The sequence below is a fragment of the Lonchura striata genome, chromosome 5, assembly GCF_046129695.1.
Source record: "Lonchura striata isolate bLonStr1 chromosome 5, bLonStr1.mat, whole genome shotgun sequence".
NCBI lineage: Eukaryota > Metazoa > Chordata > Aves > Passeriformes > Estrildidae > Lonchura > Lonchura striata.
Window position 1 is genome coordinate 69964624 of NC_134607.1, and position 25284 is coordinate 69989907.

General features: G+C 42.6%; 1 protein-coding gene across 1 annotated transcript in view; it reads left to right on the forward strand.

The window, feature by feature from the left end:
* The window catches only part of MKLN1 (muskelin 1), a 101641-nt gene extending 76919 nt beyond the window's left edge, over nt 1–24722 (forward strand). Inside the window, exons 13-18 of the mRNA XM_021530924.2 lie at nt 230–377; nt 1363–1477; nt 3108–3247; nt 5502–5604; nt 13827–13881; nt 15771–24722. Coding sequence (XP_021386599.1) covers nt 230–377; nt 1363–1477; nt 3108–3247; nt 5502–5604; nt 13827–13881; nt 15771–15892 — 683 coding nt within the window. The 3' untranslated portion in view covers nt 15893–24722. The remainder of the gene's footprint in view (nt 1–229; nt 378–1362; nt 1478–3107; nt 3248–5501; nt 5605–13826; nt 13882–15770) is intronic.
* Nucleotides 24723–25284: the final 562 nt, after the last annotated feature.

Consider the following 25284-nt stretch of genomic DNA (forward strand, 5'->3'; position numbering starts at 1 on the left):
TTCCTAGGAAACAGCAGCTCTCACAATGGTTTGTTTTTCCTTCCAAGAGTCAGTGATAGGAAGAGAAGAAAAGAATTTTCATTGGACTTGGCTTTAACAGGGAAGAAGTTGGCCTCTGCATGGTGATCTGCTGAATTGCAAGGGGAAGAAAACTCATTTGCCTGATGTCTGGATCCCTTCCTGCATCCTCTATTGTTTACAGCGTGTAACTTTTATTTTCTTTTCCCAGTTCCAATGACAGGTTTCACTCAAAGGGCCACCATTGATCCCGAACTGAATGAAATCCACGTCTTGTCAGGGCTCAGTAAAGACAAGGAGAAACGGGAAGAGAACGTGAGGAATTCCTTCTGGATTTATGACATTGTGAGGAACAGCTGGTAAGTCCTAAGTTCTGACTTCCACACTGACTTTATTTAGAAAGCAATCCTGTCTCCATAAGGCAACTCTGTAACCTCTATTAACCCTGAAATTGTTGAAAGTTGTGAAAGACAGCTGAGTTCCCTTTAGTCACCTCTTTTTCCCATTGTCTTTAGAGGTAATAATGGCAATAATCCAAATGAGGGAGAGAAATCATGTGAACATCTTTATTGGAACCAGGTGGAGGGGATGAAGGGAAGTGAGCAGTTAAAAAAGGCTTTTCCTGTACAAAGGGTTCAAGGCCAGGATTCAGTGCAGCAAATTCAGTCCAGTGTAAGTTAATAGCAGTGTACATGGCTCTAGTTCTTAGAAACTGAAACTGGTGCGAGTGAATGGTGATGGAAAGTCTCCGTGCCAGATGGGATATTCTGAGAAAATATCTCCTGGTTTTGTATTTAGTAGCTCATTGCCACTGTTCTTTTCCAGACCTGACAGAGATTTTGTGTTCAAGGCCTCTTTTAAAGTGGGGTCAATCACTTCAAAAAGTGTGAGTGTTGTTTTTCAAAAGTGATTTCTCAGTTATGACTTAAGTCTGCTTGGAAATCACTGACTGAAATACCACCTCTGCTAGAATCTGTGGTCTGAAGTTCTACTGGGTCCAAGATATTTTCTTCCATAATAAAAGAATACTTCATGCTGACAGTTCTGTAGGCAAATAATGTAACATCTGAAGAGATTCCCCCAAGGCTCATGTCAAATAATTTTTCAGAATTTTTCCTGTTTGTCTTGTGCTTGAGGACTGTTTTCAGCCAAGATGACCTGTGATTGTTGGCTGGGTTCTTTGTAGAGCTAAGAATGGGATGGGATAATGGAGGACAACATAAAGAGAAGTAAGAAAATCTTCGCTGTTTTACATCATTTGTACCTTCCAGACTTTCAGGAGCTTTTCGTGCTTCCTTATATTAGTAGGTATAACTAATATTTCTTTACTGCTTTGGATTTCAGGTCTTGTGTCTATAAGAATGACCAAGCAGCAAAAGAGAATCCAGGTAAAAGCCTTCAGGAAGAGGAGCCCTGCCCAAGGTTTGCCCATCAGCTGGTGTACGATGAGTTGCACAAGGTATGAAGTGATTTTTTTTTTTTTTTTAAGTCTTTTTGCTCTGATAATGCAGCTATTTCCTTAAAGATGGTACAGTAAATATACTTCTTGAATGTTTGGATTAATATGGTGAATAACTTTCACTTCCCATATTTTGAAATAGGGTGCTAAACTACTTTTAATGTCATTATGAAGTAAACATGAGATCTGTTCTCACACTTCAGAACACACGAAGCTTCATTCATTATCATCAGGGATTTAATCTCAACCTGTTGGTGAATAAATAAGAACAGATAGTTACCAAAATTTCTAGGAAAAGATGTGTTTGAGTGAACTAATCACAGTTAAGAATCTGAACCAGAGGTGCCTGACTTTGCCCTGCATGTCAGAAACAATTGTCATTCTTTAGCACTGTCAGCCTCCAATGGACACTTTCATCCTTAAATAGACACAACATGTGCTTTAGTGTATATGACAGCTCAGTGAACTTAGGGCTTTGTACATATTAACCAGTAAAGCACAAACCCACCGATTAGGTTCATAAATTCATTAACTCATGAATGTAAATTACTGTGGCACGTTTACTGATCTTTTCATGCATTTTTCTAAAAATTTGCCCTAGTCTGAAACAGTCTGAGTTAAAGAAAACATATTTTAGTCTTGCATTTTTTGGGATATTAATCAAATTCGGGAAACTCAGCTAGCCCAAGATTTGAGGGATTTTAAGGAGGAATGAATGGGTGCAGATTCTGAATGGAGAAGTTGCATTGCTTGTTGTCTTCACTGTGATGATACAGTAAATAAGTAAATACTGTTCTGCCTTTACTTCTAAGTGTAAGGCATCATGAGACTGAGTAGTGTTTTCTGAGTTACTCTGAAGGTTGCTAAATCACAGTTGCCCAGCTTTATCTGAGGAGCTGTTTGATGTGCTTGTTTTGAAGAGTCTTATTTTTAGAAACCTCTGTTCCAATGACCTTTCTAAACTCCTCTGATATAAATAAGGAGAGCCTACAGCAGTGGGATGCAGAATACATTGTTTTGAGTGATTATTTTTAAAGCTGTGGGGAAAGGTAGTCTGTTGGACTTGTTAAACTTCAGCATTTGAAGGTCCTTTGTAGCATGTTTAATATCAACAGTCTGGGGTCTGAAATTACCACACGATGGGTAGAAAAATGTAGTGAAGAAATAAACAGTCCTTTTGTGACACTTCCACTCTTCTGGAAATTTGCCTCTTTCTACATTCAGATTTTGCTGGATTGGGCTTGCTGTCACTTTACTTTGGACTTCTTTAGGACTTCCAACTCACTTTGCCAGTTGCTCAAGGACTTATCATTCTCATAGGCTTTTCCTAAAGAAAAAGTTTGCATGAATTTTGGATGTTCATTTATAAATATCTCAGGTATCTGCTAAAAGGCTGTTCTAACAGTACAACTCTTTCATTATCTTAAAATGTAATTTTTAGGAGAACTTAATTCATCTCTACGGGGACAAAGTGAGGCCGATAATAAGATGGATAATAAGCAACTTGTCTAAAAGGCAGAGTTTATCCCACCAGAATAAACCTCTGCAAAGCTGCTGACATAGTAAATTGTCTTTGTTCAGTGGATTTACACAAACAATCAAATTTTTGATCTGCCTCTCATTTCCTTAGGTTCATTACTTATTTGGAGGGAATCCTGGTAAATCCTGCTCTCCAAAGATGAGATTAGATGATTTCTGGTCTCTGAAGCTCTGTCGACCTTCAAAGGAATACCTGCTAAGACACTGCAAATACCTCATCAGAAAGCACAGGTATAGAAACAAAGGTGGTTTGCAATTTCCTTCTACAGGTGTTTCTTTTTTTTTTTTTTAAGTTGCTAAGACTCAAATCTCTCATAAACCATTTTGTGAAATGTCATTTTGTTGGTTATATGGAACTAGATGCTCTTCAAGGTCCTTTCTAAACCTTCTGCATGTTTCTTGACTATTTCTTAAAATTATTTTAACAAAAAGCAGTGGGCCAGGGCTAAACTACAAAATTAACTCGATTCATTTTGCCCATGCTATTCTAAAACTAGAAAAATCTGCTTATTGTGTGGGGAGTCATGGGGAATTTTTAGATTCCCTTTTCACTCTGCTGCTCATCAACATGTGTTTTGGTGCTGTCACCTCCCAAGGAAATGGAGTATGTTTTGGAAACACTGCTTGGAGATAGTAACAGCCTGCAAGGATGCTAATGAAGTCTGGAGGCTGGATGCCTTTGCACATCTGAGACTCAACCATGGTGAGGTCATCAGAGTTTCTCATTCAGAAACTCCTGAAAGAACTCACTTAGGCAGAATTCTGCTACACTGCAGTGCTTCTTGCACTCTGGATGCTTCAGAGTTGCCTTGTATTTGCTATTAAGGGCAACAGCTTTTCAAAATCAAGCTTATGGTGTTGCCTTAGTCAAGAAATTGCAGCAGTGAGAGAGCCTTTCAGGACCCAGCAAATCATTTGGAGGCAGTAAATAGCTCTCCCTGCATTCTAGGGGAAAATACATTGTTATCAGGCTCTGCCAAGAGTTAGAAGGTCAGGTTAAAATACCTGATGGTATTTTATTTCTGTGGCAGCAAGCAAATTGCTGTACTCAACTCACAGCCACTGTGGCTGGGTGAGACACTGAGATTAGCACACAGTAGATGTGAATACTTACAAGAATGAATAAAGGCCTTGCCCAGTTACCTGGGAGGCTTATTAAACCCAGATGTGGTGGTATGGAAATGCAGCTGTGCAGCCTCCAGAGACAGCTCTGAATTATTTGTTTCAACTTGCTTAAATTGCACTTGGAGGAAATGTTGCTGTGTGTTAAATGGTAGAAGTTTGGGGTTTGTGCACTGTGCTCCCATTTTTGGGGTCTGTGTGAGGGAGTGAAACCTGAGCAGCCAGGGATGGTGGAATGGATGCCTGGCTGGAGCTGAATTGCTGTGAAGTCACTGGCTGCCCTTTACCTGCACTCCCCCAAAATCTGGTTATCAGAACAGGTACTGGCTTTGCATCCACAGCAAACCATCAGCTGGGGTCCTGTTTTTCCTATGAACTTGTTCAGTACCAGTCAGCCAGGCTGGGCAGGTGGAAAAGAGCAAGGTGGCAGTGGCTCCACTCCTTTAAAGCACTTCATCTCTCTGGACCAGGGTGATGTCATTTGAGAAAATCTATGGCAGTGTTTGAAACCATGTGTTGTGACCAAACTGTCAGATGCATCAGGTGACAGACAAGGTCTTTGTGCTCCCTGTGCTGCTCAGTCACTGACATCTTTTGGCAGTTTCAAAATTCAGGCTACACATGTCCACTGTGGTATAAATAGCCAGGCAGATGACCCACATAAAAAAATAACAATATGATAAGATGACAAACAGTGTGATGCTGAATTTAGTGGGCAGGTGAGAGGAGGAAAAGGATGATTTTTAAACCCCATCCTTTCTAGGCATAAGCAACCAACTCAGTGCTGCAGGGAAGCAGCTCTGCTCACTGAGTACACTGAGCCCAGAATAATAATTTCCTGAGGGCTCTGTTCATTTCTTGAGGGAACTCACAGAAGTTGCAGTTCCTGTTCATTAAAAGAAAATGAGGAGATAATGGTGGTGGTGCACAGGGTTGTTATGGAGCTGTGCTCTTTCCAACAGTGGGATGTTAATATCCCAGGGACTGAAGTGCTCAAAGCTTACCTGTGTCTGATCTGTGAGGTGCTACTCACATCTTACTTCATTTGTGAAAAACAAGCTGCACTCAAGATTTTATATTTATATATCAAGAAGCTTCTGTGCATATGCTTTTGAATCTTTTTAGTAAGAATGTAATACTTGGCCCTTTTAACTCCCTTACACCCCAAAAAGCCCTCTTCCATGTTTCAGTCTGGCCTGAAATTCCTTCAGGCTCAGCCTGATTCCATGAGGCTCAGCTGCCATTAACGTGGTTTTCTTTGGAAACACTGGGTTTGTTAGATGGGTTTTACTCTCTGTTGAACCAACAGTACTTAGTGCTGAAGGAAAAGGCTGTGCTCAGGTTTTCTGTCTCTTCTCTGCAGGTTTGAAGAGAAAGCTCAGACTGACCCTCTTAGTGCACTGAAGTACCTGCAGAATGATTTATATGTAACTGTGGATCACTCGGACCCTGAGGAGACAAAGGAGGTGAGGATCAATGAACCTTGTCCTAAAGAAATTTAAACTGCATTCTCATTGAAAGTTTTGGGCCTCTTAAATCTGGGTTTTATTCAGTTTGTAAAAGCTCAGCAGGTGCCAGACACTTTGCTGTATCACGTATTTTTCTGCACTTAAGCCACACTGTTTTGGAAACAGTCATGTAACAACTGCAGGTCCAGATAAAATAGCTTTTGTGCTCCTAAGAGTGAAAACTAAGCCTTTGTTTTAATTCCAGTGTGGTGGTGTGTATTTTGGGAGCTTTAATTGAAATGTAAACGCTCTGAAATGTCACCAGTCTGTAGTTGTGCAGTAGAAAGAGAGTAGAAACTTACTCATGCTCAGGCTTCTCAATATTCAGCATCTCTGGAGAGGGAAAGCTTTTCTAAAGATGATCAATATTTCTGGAAGTAGTTTATACGTATGCACTGTTTGCTACCCTTAAAATCTTATTTCCTTTGCCTTTTGAATATTATCCAGTAGGCATGTTCTTTATTTATTCCAGGAATTTGTTCCTATTTCCTGTTTTGATTCCAGTACTGCAGTGCGTGTCACTTTACAAAACCAATTAAAGAAATAGTGAGAAGTGTCAGATAAGGTGGTTGATTTAACTCTGGCATTAATTTCCACATGGAATTTGGGGCAGCCAGCTGAGATGTGCCAGCGTTCAGCTCCTGATGGGGTAGATAAGGAAAAGTCTGGGGTTCTTGCTGTCTCCTTTCCTTAATGACTTGGGAAAGGATTCAACAGCTCCTTTTATAAAATCATCATAGGAGGAGGGGCAGTTCTATTCCATTCTGAGTCCCTGGATTAAATCTCTTAATCTGGTGGCTTTAACTTGCTACTTTAGCTAAAGAAAAGATTATACAGACACTGAAAGGTCTTGGGGGAGAATATAAGAATAGTCTTGTGTGTGCACAGGATGGAATTCTAGAGTTAGAATTAGAAAAAAAGCTTACTCTTACCAGGATCTTGGAAGTGATCACATTTGTCATAAATTCTAATCAGCATTTATAAACATGTGATTCAACAAAATATTTAAGTGACTCCCTGTTCTCTGTAAATAGTTTCTTGTTCAAATTGTTCCATATCAAGTAGTTTCACATCCTTTCTAGACATTTCAAGCACAGGAAAGACAACAGATGATCCTGCTTTTCTTAAGATAGAAAAGGAGATTTTTTTTTTTTCTGATATGTGCCATCTTCCCAGTGTGGTAACACTTCCAGAGTCTTTGAGGTCGGAAAAGACCTTTAAGGTCGTCAAGTGCAACCATTGCGTCAGCACTGCCAAGGCCACTGCTAAGCCATGTCCCCAGCTGCCACATCTATGTGGCTTTTAAATACCTCCAGAGATGGGATTGTTCTTCCCCAGGCAGCCTGTGCCAGAGCTGAACAACCCTTCTGGTGAATTTTTCCTTATACCCAGTCTGAATTTGAGGCCATTTCCTTTTGTTCTGTGTTTTACTACTTGGGAGTGGCCCCCAACCGCTGTCCCCTCCTGTTAGGGAGTTGTTCAGAGCCAGAAGATCCCCCCTGAGCTTCCTTTTCTCCAGGCTGAGCCCATTTCCAGCTCCCTCAGCCTCTCCTGGTGCCTCAGACCCTTTCCCAGCTCAGTTCCCCTCCCTGGACTTACTCCATCCCCTCAGTGACTTTCTTTTTGTGAGGGGTCCAAAACTCAACCTGGAATTTGAGGTTTCTTCTTCCTGTTTGAGCCTGTAGTAACCCATACAGTACCAGTTCCCATCCTGATGATCTCTTTTTCCCTTCTGCTCCCTCCCACTCCTATAAGATGTGTCCTGTGTTCTCCAATCTCCTTTTTTTTCCATGTCACACCTGTGTGCTGGTAGCCTGTCTCTCCTCAGCCAGTTTTTCCTAAGAAGATCTTGCATCTCATGGCTGGCTGGGCCTTTTTATTATTCCCTGAACAGCAAACATGTGTGGTGTGATGAGCAAGCTCTTCTCCTAGTTCCTGCTGCCTCCTCTCGCCCACAGACCGAGGGAGCTGCTGCAGAAGCTGCATGTTGGACACATCTGGCACAGAAAACCCTTTAATATCCTCCTTCTCCTTTTCCCAGCTCAGTGTTCAACTTGTCCACCTTGTAGGAATGGAGAGTTTACATGCCTGCATTGTCTCCTCTGAGATTCTGGGGGAATGTACAAGCTGTATCATACCAGTAGAAATAGAATTAAATGTTTGAAAAAAAGAATTACCCCTTTTTAGAGAGCACACTGGTGTTCTGAACATTAATGATCCAGCGAATGAGCTTACATAGCTCAGTCCAGCTGAGTGAATATATTGTGGATTCTTTCTCTGCAGGCCTAATGTCTGATCCAAACAAAATCCAATAGCTTCTGTCTGTCGTGCTGGGCTGTCAGATCAGCACACACCATTCAGCAGAATTAGAGCTTCCATCCATTCCAGTAGTCTCAAAACATCATTTAACAGTTTCTGGGATGCTTTTTTGTTTGGGTTTTGGACAGGGGGTTTTTTTGGTTTTTGGTTTTGTTTTTTTTTTAATTGTTATTCATTGTGCTGGTCATAAAGCTTTAACTTCCAAAGCTTTTTTTACAGTGGGCCAGATCTGCCAGGGCTGTGGCACAGAGCCAGCTGCTGGGCTGGTACTGACTGGGTGCATTTCCAGTTGACGTCAATTTACCTTCCGGTTATCACATCGAGTTGGCTTTTTGCTTTGGCATTGCATCTTCAAATAGCTCCTGTGCTTTCCAAAGGACTGACGCAGGCATTTTGGATTCCATATCGAATTTCAAGCACCAGTTTGATTGTGTCTCTCAGCCCAGACACCTCCATACCCTGCCTTTATTTGATTTGTATCTCAATTAATAGCAAAGGTGACAGATGTATTTTGCTCTGCAGCCATTGAATGCTGTAAGGCATCTTAGAACTTTAGGAAATCCATTCCTGCCTGTTTTCCCTCCTCCCAGGGCAACTGTTAAATTTGGGAAGGACCAGGCTGAATAGTTTCATCTCCAACTTCATGCAGTTATTCTGGAGACTGGCCTGTATGGTTTAATGTTTTATGGATGGAGATCTGGGTGGTGTTATATACCGTTACAAGCAGAATTTCCCCTTGTCGTGAGGCTTGCTTGCTTTGTAATAGAAGTAATTCCTTCTGACTTAGTTAGGCAAGTCTGTTCAGCTGTTTGCATTTGGATGCCAAGGAAAACAAACAGACTGTTCTTGAAACTTACTTTGGCCTTAGTAACCGATTTTGTTTAAAGTAGCATGAATGATTGATAGTAGGAACATACCCCAAGATTTTTCATTCTGTTGCTGTGAATTTTAGGGATGCTAAGAGGACTATTTCCCCCCCCCTTTTTTTATTATTCTGAAATTAAATAGATGCCTGCAAGTAACAGGTATTGCATGGGTGCTTGGTTTAGTAGCCACAGGCTGTGTGCCAGCAACTTCTCTGCCCACAAATGCAGATCCTGTCTTTAACTGTGATTCTGCTTGACATCACTTAAACCTCCTCAGTCAGTTCAGTGTTCCCAAATCAGTGGATCTTTTAGTGGCTCTGGCTTAATAGCCCTGACACTATAGGAAAAGGATGGTAAATTTCTAGAAAATGGGGAATTTTGCCCGTGATTTAACAGATTAAAAGTTGTATGAAAGGGTCATTTGTTGGTGTAAAATTTTCTGCTGGCATGGCTGTTCTTCTCTGCCACACACAGATGTGAATTTGGTGAAAGATTACAACAGCAGGCTTTTAAAGATAAAAGGATGGTCAAAATAAATATCAAATTGAATTCCAGATTTTGTACTTAGAGAAAAAGAGGTGCTGTTAAAGCACAGAAACATTAGTAGTTCATGTACAAAAGCTAAAGATGCTCCTTGAACATTACAGTAATCATACCCAGAGCTTTGCTGCTGTTAAATGGGCTGCAGTAGAAATCAAGATGACACAAAAAAATGTCCAGTGCTTTCCAAATATGGGAGAGCAGGATGATTTTGTACATGGAGATTTAACAACTGATGAAGCTTAATCCCATGATTGTTGTAAAACAGATACAAAGCAAAAGGAAAACTCACAGTATGTTTTTCTTGGAGCATGGTAGGAGAAAGAGCAAGGACCTGGAGGCCAATCTGAGGCTTGACTTGCTTGAAGACTGAGGCTGGAGGCCCCTGTTCAAGGCTGCTTCATACTTTCCATTCTTAAGACCTTGTCTTTAATAAATTTGACAGATAAAGCCAGCAGGGCCCAGAAGTATTGTTTGAATCTGCATTAGACTGGTATTTCTGGGAAAATTGAAGTCCAAATGGGAAAAATAGTTCTAGAAGGAGCTAAGAAAAGCCTGTTTCTCTTCTTTGCATCCTGCTGTGATTCTTTGTAAAGCCTCAGAGCCTAAGTGCTGCAGGAGCAGAGGCTTTGGAGCCAAGGAGCCTTTACAAAAACAGCGTTCAGCCTTCCCAATTTCAGCAACAGCCCTGTCCTCAAAGGGTTTGAGCTTCTCTTTGCCTCTTTGACCCTGTGCTGGGAGTCACCAGCCCCAGAGAACTGGTCAAAGCTGAGGAACTGGTTTATGCTGTGTTCTGAGCACTCACACACAGGCATTGCAGAGGAGGAGGAGGAATTGTGATTCATACAACTGGCCAGGTATCCCAAATGGGAGTTACTCATTCCCTCTTAATCATTTTGTTTGTGCAAAGGCAGAGGTGTGCAGCAAATATATAAAAATAGACATAGTATATAACCTTCCATTAGTTAACCAGATCTGTTTATCTCCCAAGAGCCCCTGCCTCTGTTCAGGAGGTTGGTTGGATCTCCGAGAGAGAAGTTAATTGTGTAACAAAGGGAACTGCTGTCTTTTGAGTGCAGGCTTAATTTGGAAAGGATGAAGCCAGTGAGCCAGAGGGATTGTCAGAAGAAAATGGGTGGTGCTGTGATTAAAGCAGTTGGATGCTTCTGCTGGATAATTGAATTCTGCTCTTGCCTCCATAACAGAGTTGCTGTGTGATATTAAGCAAATTGTTTTTCCTAGATGGTCATTAATTGGATGTTTCATTCTAGTGCCTGATGGGGGAGATCTGAGGTGTGATTTGCTTGAGGGCCGTGCTTTTCTGTGAATTCAGAAGCTGTGGCATAACACTACATGTTTTGAAAAATCAGATACTGTTAGTTTCAAATAGACCCAAAATTAATCAGAGTTTGAAGTGCCATCTGTTAGAATAACAATTAATATGATAAGAAAGTTGATGAAGAAATTAATTTGTTCTTTAGAGCAGAGCTTGAACTTTGTGAAGAAAATAGTACGCTGGATATCTACTGGGAATGGTATGTAGGATACCTGGTATTGAGTGAGCAGTAACTGTCCCACACTTCGGAAAAAAAGTGGGGATCCTTTGGGATAACATTGTAGGGTTTGGGATTGTAATTCAAGTGCAGAATGAACCAACTTAGGTTCAGCACTGTCCTTAATTGATGTTCTTAATTCCCATGCTTGACTTTTCCATCAGGAAGTGCTTTTCAAGTGTGAGCTGATACAAATTAAATTTCAAACCAACCAAACAACAGCCCTCAAGGTTAACTCAAGTGCCGTGCCATCAGTGGAAGAGGGAACAAGATCCTCCTTCCCCACAAAGCTGCAAAGAAACTCATAGCCGTGAAAATCCATCATGCCTGGTGCAGATGAGGCTGGAAACTTGGCAGAGGCCATTTTCAGCAGGGTTTTGGTCTCAGTTCAGTGAGTTCTTGGCTGGACCCTGCTCATCTGGCCTCTTTGTCGGGCACCTGAGCCCCAGTGTGGCATTGTGCTCCCAGCAGGGCGTTGCTGCAGGAGCATGGGAACCCCTGGGAGCACGTGGCACCCGCTTTATCCCAGCTTGGTGTGCCACCAGGCAGCTGGCAGCGAGCCCCTGCGGTCGTGGTGTGGGAGGGAAGGATGGCCAGAGCGTGGCATTTGCTCTCAGAAGCTGCACGGATTTAGCCACGGGTTTTATTGGAACTTTTGGAGCTATTTATGCTGGGCAGCTGTTTAAGTACGGTGCTGCTGGGAAGCCAAGCTGCTCTCTCAAATGAGGCTCACAGTGGAATCCACGTGTGGCACTGCAGTGATTTAGTGTGACCAGGCCTTACACTCAGGAGGGCACTTTACACCCCCTTCCCCCTCATCTCAGTTTGTCAGTCCTCTGTCTTTCTCACCATACCCTCCCCAAAGGATGCAGACTTACCAGACACTACAGTCCTTATTTTAGCCTAATTGTTCCCTTGATGTCACATTGAAACTGATCTTACTGAAGTCGTTTTGTAGCTTCTTGCACTGGGTTGTAGATCTGTTTTTTGTAGCAGCCTTTTGCATCTGTGACTTCTGGCAGTTTTGTGCTTGACCATCGTTCTCTGCAACCCTGACTCCTTTGAGCTTTCTTTGTAGAATTTGCTTTTCAGAACACTTAATTTTTTTTTCTAGTGTATTCCTCATGTGTTGCTAGGTGATACAGGGCATCCCAAAATGGGCTCCTTATTGTAGAGGAGACTTTAAAACCTTTAACAGCAAGAGTATTTTATTTAAAGATTCTGCTCCTTTTCATGCATTTTTCAGTTTTATAATAAAGTGATACCGATTTGTTGTAGCGCCTAAGTGCATTTTCACAGAGCTCTGCACCTGTTCTGTATTGCTGATTTTTTCTGTTTATGTTGATTTGCACTTGGCCCTGGCGAAATGCACCTCAATCCATCATTATAATTTGGATTAAGTGGAAAAACAGTTGGAAGGCTGGCTGTTCCTTGCTGGCAGTCAGAGTGTGGTGTAAGGTCTGGTGATCCTGCCCTGTTCTGCCAAGCAGGTTACCACTGAAAACCCAGGGTGATGCTGACCCTGGGCCACAGATGAATCACTCCTGATTCAAGGCTCCATTTTGATGTCAAACCATTGATGGCCACCCACAGAAAAGATATTTGATCTGTTTGCCTTTCCCTGTTGGCTTAATCTGAGTGATGCCATCACAATGTGTCTTAAATATCATATGAAAGTGTTAGAATTCCTATGAAAGTCAGAATGGACAAGGTCTGTTGCCAAGTCCCATCCCTAGGGCCTTCTGCCTCATAGGAGAAATCAGATTGATGTACTGCAACTTGTTGTTGCCAAATTCATGTTGGCTGCTACTCATCACCTTCTCCACTCCTACATGCCTACAAATTGTCTGTGTTCCCATTTTTTATTGAAATTGAAATTCAGCTGATGGATATGTAATGCCTGGCTGTTCTTTCCACTCCTTCCCTGAACATATTTGCTTCTCTTCTGGTTTTTTCCTCTCTTCTTTTCCTTCGGGCTTTGTGCTGAAAAGACACACAGGCAGGAGACACAAAATTCCAAAGCTTTAGGGAATCAACTCTTTCTTTGCAGGAGAATGACAAAGCACTAAGCTTTTCTGTTCCTTGGGTTCCTGGAAACAGCAGTCAGGGGCAGAAGAAGACACTGTGGTCACTGTCTATCAGTGAAACATGAAGGGAGAATAAAACCATGAATGTGTTAAGTAAAATGTTTTTATTCATGCTCCTGATGTTCCCAAACAAAGAAATTTTATTTTTAGTTAGGAAGATAATGCCTTAATTTGTGATGTGAGATCTCTGGCAGTTCGAAAGGTTGTTGTCGTTAGAATCATAGAATGGTTTGGGTTGGATGGGACGTTAAAGGATCACTGAGTTCCAAACCCCCTGCCATGGGCAGGGATGCCATCCATTAGATCAGGTTGTTCAGTCCCATCTGGCTTTGAACATTGCCAGGGTTGGGGCATGCACAGCTTCTCTGGGCAAAGCTTTCTCTGTTTCAAGAAGTTCATGCTCATTCCAGCAGTTTCCCTGTTTTTTGTTAATCCCTGGCTGCTGTGCCTATACCTTGTTAATCCCTGGGAATGTTACTGTGTGGAAGGGACTCTACCTTCTGCCAAAGAGGCAAAAAATTATATGTAAAAAAATGAGATTTTTAGAGCTCTCAGTCAAATACCTTTCATTGCATCAACGCTGCTCTAATTCTAGGAAAAACCATCTAACTTGTGCCAAGGTGACAAATTGTAGTACTCTTGTGAAAGTGCCTGCTGCTGTTATTCATGTGTATGGCACAGGAGTTGTGAGGATTGTGTAGAGAAAACACAGCAACTCTAAAGCTACTTGTACTTCTATGAATCCCTTGGGGTTTTTGCCTTTGTGGTTAATAACACTTTTTTCTTTCTTTGTCCCTTTACCTCTTCTTCTGCAGTTTCAGCTTCTTGCCTCAGCATTATTTAAGTCTGGCTCGGATTTCACGACTCTCGGTGAGTATTGTGTGTCAGAGGAATTACATGATGTTCCCTTTGATAATGCTCTTAGTTTCTACTGGTTTTTATATCAAATGTTATAGCTCCTATCAACATTGCAGACTCTTTTCAATATGCAAAGTGTCACTACCCAGACATTTGAGAGGTTATTTATAATGACCAGTGTCCAATACCTCAAGCCCATATTTAAAACATCTCTCACCATCAGTGGTTTTAAACCAATGCCTCCTGGGATAATTTTGTGTCTCTTATTACATCTGATCCTTCGCTGTTACCCAAGTAAACAGAAGCTTTGGTTAGAATAAGGCACCTCCTGTCATGTCACTTTGGAATTTCACAGCATGGCTACGGCTCTGTTTGCTGTGATAACTGCAATTCCTGGAGTAGTTTGGTTCGCTCTGTTCTCTGCAGAATGAGTTCTTCGGGCAGAGTGTCAAGAGTGAAGAAAACAGTGGCATGAAGGGCTGGAAACAGGAGGGCTGAGCCAAAGCTGTGATTTGTTTCACTGCTCTGTCCAGTTAACTCTTTGAGAGATCTCAGAGACTCGTCCTGGGCAACCTGTGGGAAGGGTACAGGCAGAAATTACATCCTTGTACTGGAGTGTTCTCTGAGCTCTTGCTAAGAGAATGGATGACTTCAATTTTTGATGGAGGTATAATTCCCAATCTGAGAAACTGAGGGAAGGTTAAAGCCCACTGCAGTTCTGCCCTGCTGGATAAGGAAGCTCTGCTGAGTTCCTGTGATTTGGAAGACATCAAGTTGACCTATAGGATCAACTGCTTTTAAAGAAAGAAAACCCAAGTTTCAAAAAAGTGGGATTTTTCTTAGACTCACAGAATGGTTTGGGCTGCAAAGGACCTTCAAAAAATCATCTCATTCCAACTCCCTCTGCCATGGGCAGGGACACCTTCCACTATCCCAGGTTGATCCAAGCCTCACCCAACCTGGCCTTGAACATTTCAGCTGTGGGATATCCACAGCTTCCCTGGGCAACCTGTGCCAGTGCTTCACCATCCTCAAAACTTTTCCCTAGTTTTAAGCATTTTAAAAGATGAATTAGTTCTTCACTCAGTACAATGCTTTATCCAGATTTTGGGTTTACACATAGGAGGATATGTACATCCAGAGGTGCTTTGAAAACAAAAGCCCCAGCCCTCCTTGATTTGATTAACTTGGTTGACTTTGATTAACTGAAGAGTGAGTTCACTAAATTAAAAAGCATTCCTTTGAGATAGCAGCAATGGAAGTAATCCAAAGTGGAGGAGATCATTGTGTGCCTGCCCTATTGTTCTTGCTGATGGTTTTAGTGTAGGATTTGGATAAACAATGCAAACCAAACCCTGCCGTGTTGGGAGGCAGCACTCCAGAAACCGGTTTGCAAAGCTCCTGTGTGCCAAGATGCAGCCAGGTGCAAGTCCAGTGAGTAAATACCAGCTCTGAGTTGGGACTCCTGCTGTCAGCAGAGCTTATCTCAAGGAAAACTCCAAGCAACCAAGGAGCAGTTCTGGTTGTGGCAGTGAAGATAATGAAGAAAGCCTGAGGACAGACGAAATGAGGCACCAAATAAAAATAGCTGCATGGATTTTGTTTTCTGGGGCATTAGTGCAGTCCCTTGAGAGCTCCTGCTTCCCCCATTTCTTCAGGGCTGTCAGTGAGCTTGAGAGGCATTTTTTTATTACTTTTTAAGGCATCTTGATGGCAATGCTGGCTTGGGGTGACATAATCTCTCTATATGTGCTTGCAGTAGTGGGATGGAGAGGCAGCAGCCTTATTAGTGGAGGCAAAGGGAGCTATTAACATTTATCTCAAATGGACAATTCCACAGCTAAACTGAGTGTTTGGGATTGGGAGGAGTGACTTACTTTCCCCTTTCTTTCCTCTCCCAGGATTTTCAGACGTTGACCACACGTATGCCCAGAGAACTCAGCTGTTTGACACGTTAGTCAACTTCTTCCCAGACAACATGACCCCTCCTAAAGGCAACCTGGTGGACCTCATCACACTGTAACAGAGCAATTACTGGACACATGGAAGAGGGGAAAAGCATCCATTTTCAGTATTTTAATTTTTTTACTGCATTGATTGACTGCTGGGATGAAGTTAATATAGTAACCCCTAGGTGTTTGAAAGGGGTTTTATACTTGTATGGTGAATCCCTGGAGCTTTTCCCTTGGAGTAGGTTAATAAAATGTAACTGACGTACTTCTGACTAAATATATATATTTTTTCTGACTTTGGATTCTGAGTTAGCAAATGTAAGATAAAAAGGTGGGGGGAAAAGAAAAAGAAATAAAACCCAGTCATGCAGTGATCTTTTTGCCTATGGGGGAAAATTTGAGATTTGCGAGTTGTCTGGGATTAAAGATGATGGGTTTTATTTTGCATTTCCTGAGGAAGAGGGGGAAGATATTTTCTTTCCTCATTTGTAGCTAGTTATGATGTATTGCTTTGTCCTACAACTCCATCCTCAGCAGCTGAATAACTTGGTGGCAGGACACTGGCAGGTGTTGAGATGATTTAATTTATGTCCTGAGTGTTGTACTCACAGTGTGTCATGGGAAGGCGAGCCTGTGTTCCTAACCGTCTGTCTCCCCTTCCCAGAGTTGTGCTGACAGTCATGTCTAGTTGCTTCTGAGACATCTAAATTGATGACCTACATCCCTATCTCCTGTTCTCTGGAGCCTTCCACTTAAGCCTGGCAGGCAAGAGGGAACCTGAGATACAGCTGGAAAGCAGGAGTGCGGTCACCGCCCACATGGGCCCCTTTTCAGGGATTGATCTCTTTGCTGCTGTGCTCATCCACTGAGAAGCTCTGTGGGTCCTCAGCGAGCCTGGCAGAACTGGGTCTTCCACCACACACATCCCCAACCTCTGCAAACCTGACCCCAGGTTGGGTGTAGGATTTGTGAAGCAGATTGTCTTCGTTTCTATGTGCTTCTGTGTGTGTTTGTACGTGTGTACGTGTACAGGGCGTTGCTCCCAACAGCTTGTCTCCTTCCCGTGTAAGTGCAGCTCCCTTGTCAAAGCATTTTAGACCTAGATCTGAATGTGAGGGAGGCCTTCTTAGCATAAATCTCTGAAAATGAGCTGATGCATATGTATAGAAAATGTATTCTTCCTTTTGCTGAAAGCCTTCTTTATAAACACTGTAAGGGCTTGGTGCTGCACTGTGAGGTTGAATGAAGGACATGCATACCCAGCATTAGAAACTCTGCATTCAGTGTCCGTGAGCATTCAGTACACACTGGCAGATGTAAATATTTATATGAAACTGCAAAACTTTCTGTCCAGCAGTGTTCATGCCAGTCAGGTATTGTTGCTGCACCCGCTGTGGCTGCTGTTGAACTTGGTGGAAGTCCTGTGTGTGCAAAGATGATTTGGACTCTTGAAATAAAGAGTTAGTCAAGTGTCTTTTTCAGAGCTCGAGTGTCTGCTTGCTTTGATTGTATTGCCTCTTTATCATGTTCTTTGTGTAACTTTTGTAGTCCTGGTGCATTAGAAATAAATTTCAAAACCTCATACTAGTGTTTAATCACTTAGAAAGGAACAGTGTGTCAGAGGCCAGGCTTGTCTTCAGGGAGGACTGTACAAATGAAGTGTTTTTAACCTGTCACTTGAGACTGTTCAGACACTGTGCACTTCAGTGTATGGCAAATCAGATGTCTGCGGAAGAATCCACTCAGTGTGGGAAATGTAATCTGATGAAATTGTTTCTTTGGAACATGGCAGGTTTATTTCCTATTGACACGGAAAGTTTTACATCACTGCTGGACTTTATGTTGCGCTACCTGTCCTGAGGCTTTGTTAAGTAACATAGAGTTTGTACAGTACAAATGTAGTTACTGGGGGAATATTCCAGCTGAGCTGTTGCTTCCATTGAGATCAAAATGAGCACTTTTAGTGCAACCAGCCAAAATTCTGCAACCTTTTAGCACTTAAATTTAGTGCTGCTGTGCTCCTTTATCACTTGATCTCATTGCTCGTGTATCCTCAGCTTCAATCAGAAGATTAAATACCTTTGTGACAGTTCTGTAATTAACCAAGCTCTTAATAAACTGTTGTGTGTCCACCTTGGATGGCTGAAAGAACCCCAAAGATACACCTTGGTGGAGAAACCGTGGTGAGCAGGCAGGGCAAGTTCAGGAATGGCCCGAGCTGTGAATGGTGCTGCTGGTGAGCAGTGCATCGTGTCAGGTGTGATCTGTGTGACAGGAATTCGATCCAAACTCATTGTCCTCTGCGCCGGGGGTGCGTGGAGCCCGGCAGCCTCGGCTCTGTGTTCTGGAGCGTTTTGCAAATCAATGATTTCTTTGAGCCAGGGGAACGTGGCTTCTGCAGGACTGACAGTCCCAGCTAACGAGCACTTCAGGATGATCAAATATTGACCTGCCTTTGTCCCGAGCAGATCGATGCCGCTCGCACCAGCACAGTTCACGGATTGCAGCTGGTGATTAACCAGCAGAAACTTTGCTCAGCTCTGCAGTATTTGTTGAGCAGCAGAGGCACCATGTGGCCAGAGAGGTTAATCCAAAGGGAAGGCTTCTTCTGGTTTTGCCAAGGATCTTTCCTTCTTTTTGTCCTTAAAGCTAGGAGTCAAATGATCTCTTTGCATTGATGTATGCTATGTTACCTGCTTTAAATTCTAACCGAAAATTCTGAGCAGTGAAGTATAAATTTCCTTTTAAAATCAGCCACTTGCTGTCAGGCAATGACACGGGTAGTCTGAATTTCATTGCATGCTGATCTTTAAAGACACTGATGATATTCCAGGAAAGCATCTGATGTGCTCATTACAGAAAGCCTGAAATACAAACAGTAAAGAAACCCACTGGATCTGAAAACAGCCACCTGAAAAGGTTTCACAGCCCAGTGCATGCGAGCTTATAAATATCTGAGCTGTGCGTGAGAAGTCTTTGAACCTCACCATCATTGCTTGTAGGCTGTGTCTGAGGCTGCTCTTTAGCTTAGACAAGACAAACATACTCTATTTGCCTTTACTTTAGATTATAAGGTGACTTTGTGTATGAACTTGACACCACATAATCTTTGCACTACAGTGAGTAGTTCTATCTGTAAATTCTGTGTTAACTTGTAAATAAGGTATTACGAAGGAAAGCATCATTCCTTGTCAAAGAGGGACTCATTCATCATGTTCTGGGTCTTTAAAGCCAAAGTTACAAGGTTCTGGTATGTCTCTTAAAGCTAGAGGAAGTCAGGGTGGGGTAAACTTAATACAGACATCCAGACTTCACTCTTGGTTTAGATTTTTAAAAAATATTCTTTGAAATCCCTATGTTTGGTTCTTCACTGACTCTGACCCTTACAATGCCCTTTAGTGGATCATCTCCTTGGAAAACAAGAAATTATTCTTTATGTTTTCCCTATCAAGTGATGCATTTTCTTTGCGAGATAAAGCCCTTCAGAATTTTTTTTTTGTCACTTGGATTAAGTAGAATTAAGTGAGTTTGTTAATTTTTGTCTTACACAGCCCCTTATAGTAGGCATGAGGTAGAAGTTGTTATGAGTTCTCCCAAAATTACTTCTCTAAGCATGTTCTGCTCTTGCAGTGTGACCCAAAATGTTGTCATGTGGCAGGACTTTGTTACGTGTTGTTAAATGAGATTATAACCACTTTAGCCACCTTTTTGCCTCTTTTCTTTTGAGGATCCCATTGGTTAGTATTGGTCCTGGGAAGGCCTGAAGGGTGATGCAAAATGTTCATTGAAATTAATTGTAGTTGTTATCTTCTGTCTCTCTCAAAGATTTTTGTGATGTGTTTATTCTTGTAATCTCTTCCTTTTGCTGAGCAAAATGAGGAAGGAGAACTTTGTCTTGGAAAAGTTCAGTTTGCCCTTTCCCTGGGTGGCATCTTGCATGGGTAGTTAAAGTAGTACCCAGTTGTGTAAATAAACCACTGGAATTTGGTTTTTGTTTCCTAGGCATGTGGCTCTGGGTGTACACAGGTACACACTGGCTCAGGGATCATGCTGGAGCTTCCTATCAGAACTTCAGTTAGCAAAATCTTATTTTGGAAAATCATTCTGGGAACACCCAGTTGGAAAAGCTTTTCTAAGGCATTGCCTTTGTGCAGTGGCAACTGAAGTGAAATTATAAATTTCCCTAAAAAAGCATAGAAAAGCTTCCCTTTATGGAGTGACAAAGTTAAATGAAATTGCTGAAACATTGATAATAACTATCCAGCCTGAAAATTGAATTATTAATGATTACAGATTAAAGATTGAGGAGTCAGTAAGCAAATTAACTGAACCCACCTATTTGCAGGAGGGTGGCAGAGGTGTGGGGCTGGTGGCCAGGGATTACCACGGCTCATCTGTGTTTCTTTAATTGGCAGGCACAAGTGTCCAGGGCCCCATGAGCTATGCCTTCTTCCAGAAGAAACTCCTTCCAAAGCCGAGTAATGACTCTGGAAGAGTGTTTTCCACAGGGCTTTGTGGAACAGCTGTTAGCTGAACCATTTGCCTGATGTGTGCAGATTTTTTGAAGGGAGTTTTCTCTGTCCCAGAGTTTTGTGCTGACCTGGCCATGCTGTGCCAACACTGGTGAGTGATGGGTTCAGAGCAGAGTCCTGAGGAATGCTTCAAACTTGTTTGCTGCCCTTACTGTGAGAAAGATGAGCATTAATGCTGCTTGTCAAATGCAGGAGGGTGGTAGGTGCCTGTAACACAAATACTATCAGCTCTCTTGCTGCCTCCTGCATTTCAGAATTGAGAAATAAATACTTTTGTAGAACTTATTTAGTGAACTTTAAATAACTTGTGTACAACCTCCATCTCTGTACAGGCAGTAATTCTGCTGATGTAATGCTGTGCCACTTCTGGGGAAAATGGCAAAAATTAGTAGATACGTTTCTATTCGGTCCCTTTGTTTTTAAAAGTGGAAAAATGTCTTGTGAAACTTTGAAGTCCCTGTGTATGCATTGAATTTTCATTTATTAGTTGGCTCAGAGTTAAGGAATGTTTGGCTATTGTCAAGTGAAGTCCTGACAGTAAAAGCAGTTCATGTGTGTCTCTGGAAGTGCTTGTGTTGTTTTATAGCTGTACTTATTACAGAAACAGAGGTGGAACCAGTTGAAAAATTAAAATTATTGGTGTTTTTATTTAGGGGGAAGATTATAGAAACTCGGAGCTTGGCCTGTTTTAATAAGTACATGTGTTAATTTGGAGATGGGTCTTATTTTGTGGGAGGAGAGTTTAAGAACAGCTACATGACTTGTTCTTGCTATAGATTGCTAGTAGTATATAAGCTGTAAATACTGTTGAAATGTAAGTGTGCTGTCAGAAGCTTGTTAGTGTATCTAAATGCCTGTGGGAATGGGAGACCTGATCATACCCTGTCATGGAAAAGGATATAGTGGAGATTATTCAAGCTGTGGTAATGGCTTATAGGCAAAATCCCTCTGTTACTGAAAAGTTAATGAAAAGTTGGAGTGGAGAAAGTAGGTTTTACTGTACTGGAACCATGGCTCAGCACTTGGATAAATTGACTCCAGATGGTTTTGTCCATAGGCAATGGATCCAAACATGGTTTTGGAGTGGAAGCCAGTTAATGACCTGCTTATTGCTGCTGGAGAGTCCCACAGGAGAACCTCGTGGGGATGCCAGCAGGTTTCCCTTTGGCATTCTGGGCAGAGGTCACAGAGCTGGCTGGAGTTTGGGCTTATCCCCGTGTGCTTTGGTTATATCCTAAACCTCTGAGGAAGGTGCGGTGGCTGTGTGGGTTGTGTGTAATTCCAGCTGTGTGGCTGAGGTGTGGAGCTCTGCAGGGCAGCACCTTCCCCAAGCACAGATCCTGAGGATAACACATTGCTGCTGTTGGCTTTGCTTTCATGGGCTTGGTTTGATAGGGGTGCACTCCAGATATTGCTGTGACACAAATTCAGTGCTCTGCTTCCAGGGCAGCTGCTGTCAGTGCATCACCTTTGTACCCTGAAATCTCAATTTATACTTGGTGCAGACACAGCTCCACGTTGCCTTGGCTTCCAGCTGTTTGCTGTAAGTCAGCACAGCTTTTACTGATGACCTGGAGAGTGTGAGTGCTGTCAGAACTCACTCCACTGTTCAGCTCCAGCATGGAATTGCAGTTCATTCCTGGAAATGGATGTGAGTGAACAGCTCAAAACTGGCTCTGTCAGGTTTGATTTTTGGGTTTGCTACTCATTTTGAAAGGAAAGTCTTATCACTAGCAGGTGTGATAGTTAAAGCATGACCCCTTGGTTATTCCCCCATTTATTCTGAATTTTCTTTCTCTGTGTGGCTGTTCACTCCTATTAAAATGCTTCAGACTTCCCTGAGTTTAAAGGTTAGAGCTACCTAGTGGGTACTGAGGCATCAGTTTCTCTACATCATACTCCAGTTGTTTCCTTTGCAAAACTCCTCCTGCTGCCTCTGAAACAATCAGGAAGGATCCTTGTGACTTACGTTGTTCTTTCCAGGGCTGTTTCTCATCCTGGATAAGGACAGGGAACCTGGGAGATTATTTCCCACTGCAGCACACACTTATTTACTTGTGCCCTTCCATGGCCTCACACTCAGTGCTGTGATGCTCCTTCCTTCCCATCTCAGGGTTTATTTTGTGTGGCCTCAAGATCAAAAGGTGATAATATCAACCTTTAAGTTGTCCTAGGTTCCTGCACCTGCTCTGATCATCCCAAAACTTTGACAGGTATTGGGGTGTCTGGTTTATTTCTGCAGGGTAGAAGGAAAGAGAAATAGTTTTGGGGTTAATACAGGGATGCTGATGTGAGTAGGTGTGTAAGGTGTGGTCTGTCTTTGTGGAAGGGCTTTGAAGGACTCTCCTAGCAGTAGCTTTGCTATTTAGAGCTGATTTTACACTTTGAGCTGGATTCTCTGGCTCCTTTTCAGAGAGAAGTGATGCAAGGTCAGGATCTTCTTGTCCTGGAGCTTCACCTCAAGCTTCAGCCCCTTTCCACCCCAGACACCAGAGAGAATAATTCAAATTCTATTCTCTCCACAGCCATTGTGAGGAAGCCACTTAGGCTTAACCCTGCTCAAACATAATAGAGGTGGTGCAGCCCCATTGGCTTTTGGATCAGGTCTGCCTGCCGTAAGGCATTGTTAAAACCTAAAAATGTTTTGAGCTTTCTGATGAAATCTGCCAGTTCAATTCAAGGAGATTAGGTGCTTTTTAATTAATATGATGGTGGGGAGGCTCGACCATAACAGTGGTTCCAGTGGTTGCAGTCATTTCCACATCCCAAATAGCAATGGATAGGTTTTACTCCCCAGTGTTAGAAAAATATACTTTAAATATCTTGATTTAATAACCAAGAAATTCAATCAATTACTCAGTGTTTCACTAAATAGGTAAGTGCTGCAGTGTGTGAACAGCGTCTGTTCATTTAAAAAGCCACTTCATGGCTGAAAAGTGATTTTTTTTTAGGTTTGGACAAAAAAACTCAGCTCTTAAAAGGGGAAAATAGAGGAGAGCTGCTGTGCTGCTGACTTGTTTTCCCCTCGTGTCCGCTGTGGTCATGAGGAATGCATGTAGCATTGAGGGGTGAATATTGCCTTCATCTCTCCCTCCTCATTCCTGTCCCTCCCATTGATTTTTTGATGTGCAAAGCACTCTTCACTTCAGAAGCTGCTGTGTGGGGTAGTGGAAAGGAAAACAAACCCCTCGTTATTAGTAGCTGTTGCCATGTGCTAAAGCTGTATTTTCTGCTGCTTTCCAGCACTCCCTCCTCCACAGCAGGAAATGAGGGGGTGCTGGGGAGACCTAAGCCAGAGAAAAGAGCTTAATTATACAAACAAATGTGTTCATGGGAGTCTTACGAGTCGGAGGCCCCAAACCACGCAGACTACTTTGCTGAGGGACAGAAATTGAAAGTCTGTGGGCTCATTCCCAGTTAATTGGAGGTGACATTCCCATCCTTGTGGGCTTGTGGTGTTGTACATGTTGTGCATTCAGATGCTGAGATGCAGCGTGTCTCATTTTGGGAGTATTGAGCCTCGTTAAATGTTTGCCCTTTGGAACTGCTGCACTTGCCCCTCTTAGGGGAGTTGGTGGCATGGACAGGACCTTGGTAGCTTGGGGTCAAACACCAGTGAGCTGGCTGGGCACCATCACCTGGTTGGGGTGGGGTTTTGAGCTGTTTGTTGAGCTGTTGCCTCAGCTCTGATGGTATCAGTGTAGTGTGTGATGGTTTATTTGTCTGGACCTTCAGTGTTCATTATTTTGTCCTCTACACCCCAGTGTGGTCCCCAAAAGCTGGTTCTCCCTCCCTAGTGCTGGAAATGTGAGTGTCCACCCCCTGTCCACAATTTGGCCTCTCTGTTCTATTTTGGCAGCCAGCTTGAAGCGTTTGCACCTCCCCAGCAATCCTGCAGGCTCTGGTGTCCGTCTGGATTCCCTTCAGTGTCTGTCCTGCAGTTGTTGTCTGGGACACCTGAGCACAGGAGAGCTGAGCTGAGAGGTGTGGACAGCCCTGAGCTGGAAAGAAGCATCCGTGGGGTGATGAAAGCTGTGAACTGCTCAAGTGTTTGATTAGGCAGGTCAAATATTGACTGCTCCTGTGCTGAGCCCATGGTGGTTACAGGCATCTTCCCTGGACTCTGGTGATTCCCCTTCCCACCCTTTTCTTTATGGATGATCTTCGTTCAGCCTGGAGTGTTAATTTTCTTCCTTGGCATAAATCATCTTTGATGATTTCTGGGTTGGTGTGTGAGCCCCATGCTGTACATAAATGAATGAGTGACACGAGGAATATCTACAAATGTAGTTATGTTGTATGTAATGTACATAAGGAGAGAATGTATTTTGTTCATTTTTTTCTTAATAAAAATGTATATGCTAGCAAAGTTGTTGATTTAAGATCTGTTTGTTCTCACATCGCTTCAGAGTGGAAAAATGCCCGTGAAGGTCTTTTAGTGGTAGAGTAATTGTGAAACTAATGGCACGTTACGTCTGGCCCTGTTGCCTGACCTCACTGATGAGCTCAGTCTGTATCCCATAAATCCAGCATATTCTACACATTCACAGGAACTTTTTCTGGGGAGGAGCACAGAGTTAGAACATAGGCTGCGGCAAACTGCTGATTTTTAATATCTGTCTTCAAATTACTTTTTTTTTTTTTTCCTTTACATAAGCAGGAACTTAACCTGGAACAAAATGTTTTATTTTGGGCGCTTGACAGTGGGGCCACTGAGCTGCCCACGCTGCTGCTGCCCCTCTGCTGCCCTTGGGTGATGCCTCTCCTGCTTTATGTGTGAGGTTTGATTCCCTCCTCCTCAGCCTGACCTGAGTGCCAGGAGGGGTTGCAGATCAGAGTGAGTTAGGATGAAATGCAGAAATAAATAAGGCTGAAGTGAAGAAATAAGGGTGAGTTGCCTTTTCCTCTGACAGCTTGAAGGCACCAAGAGC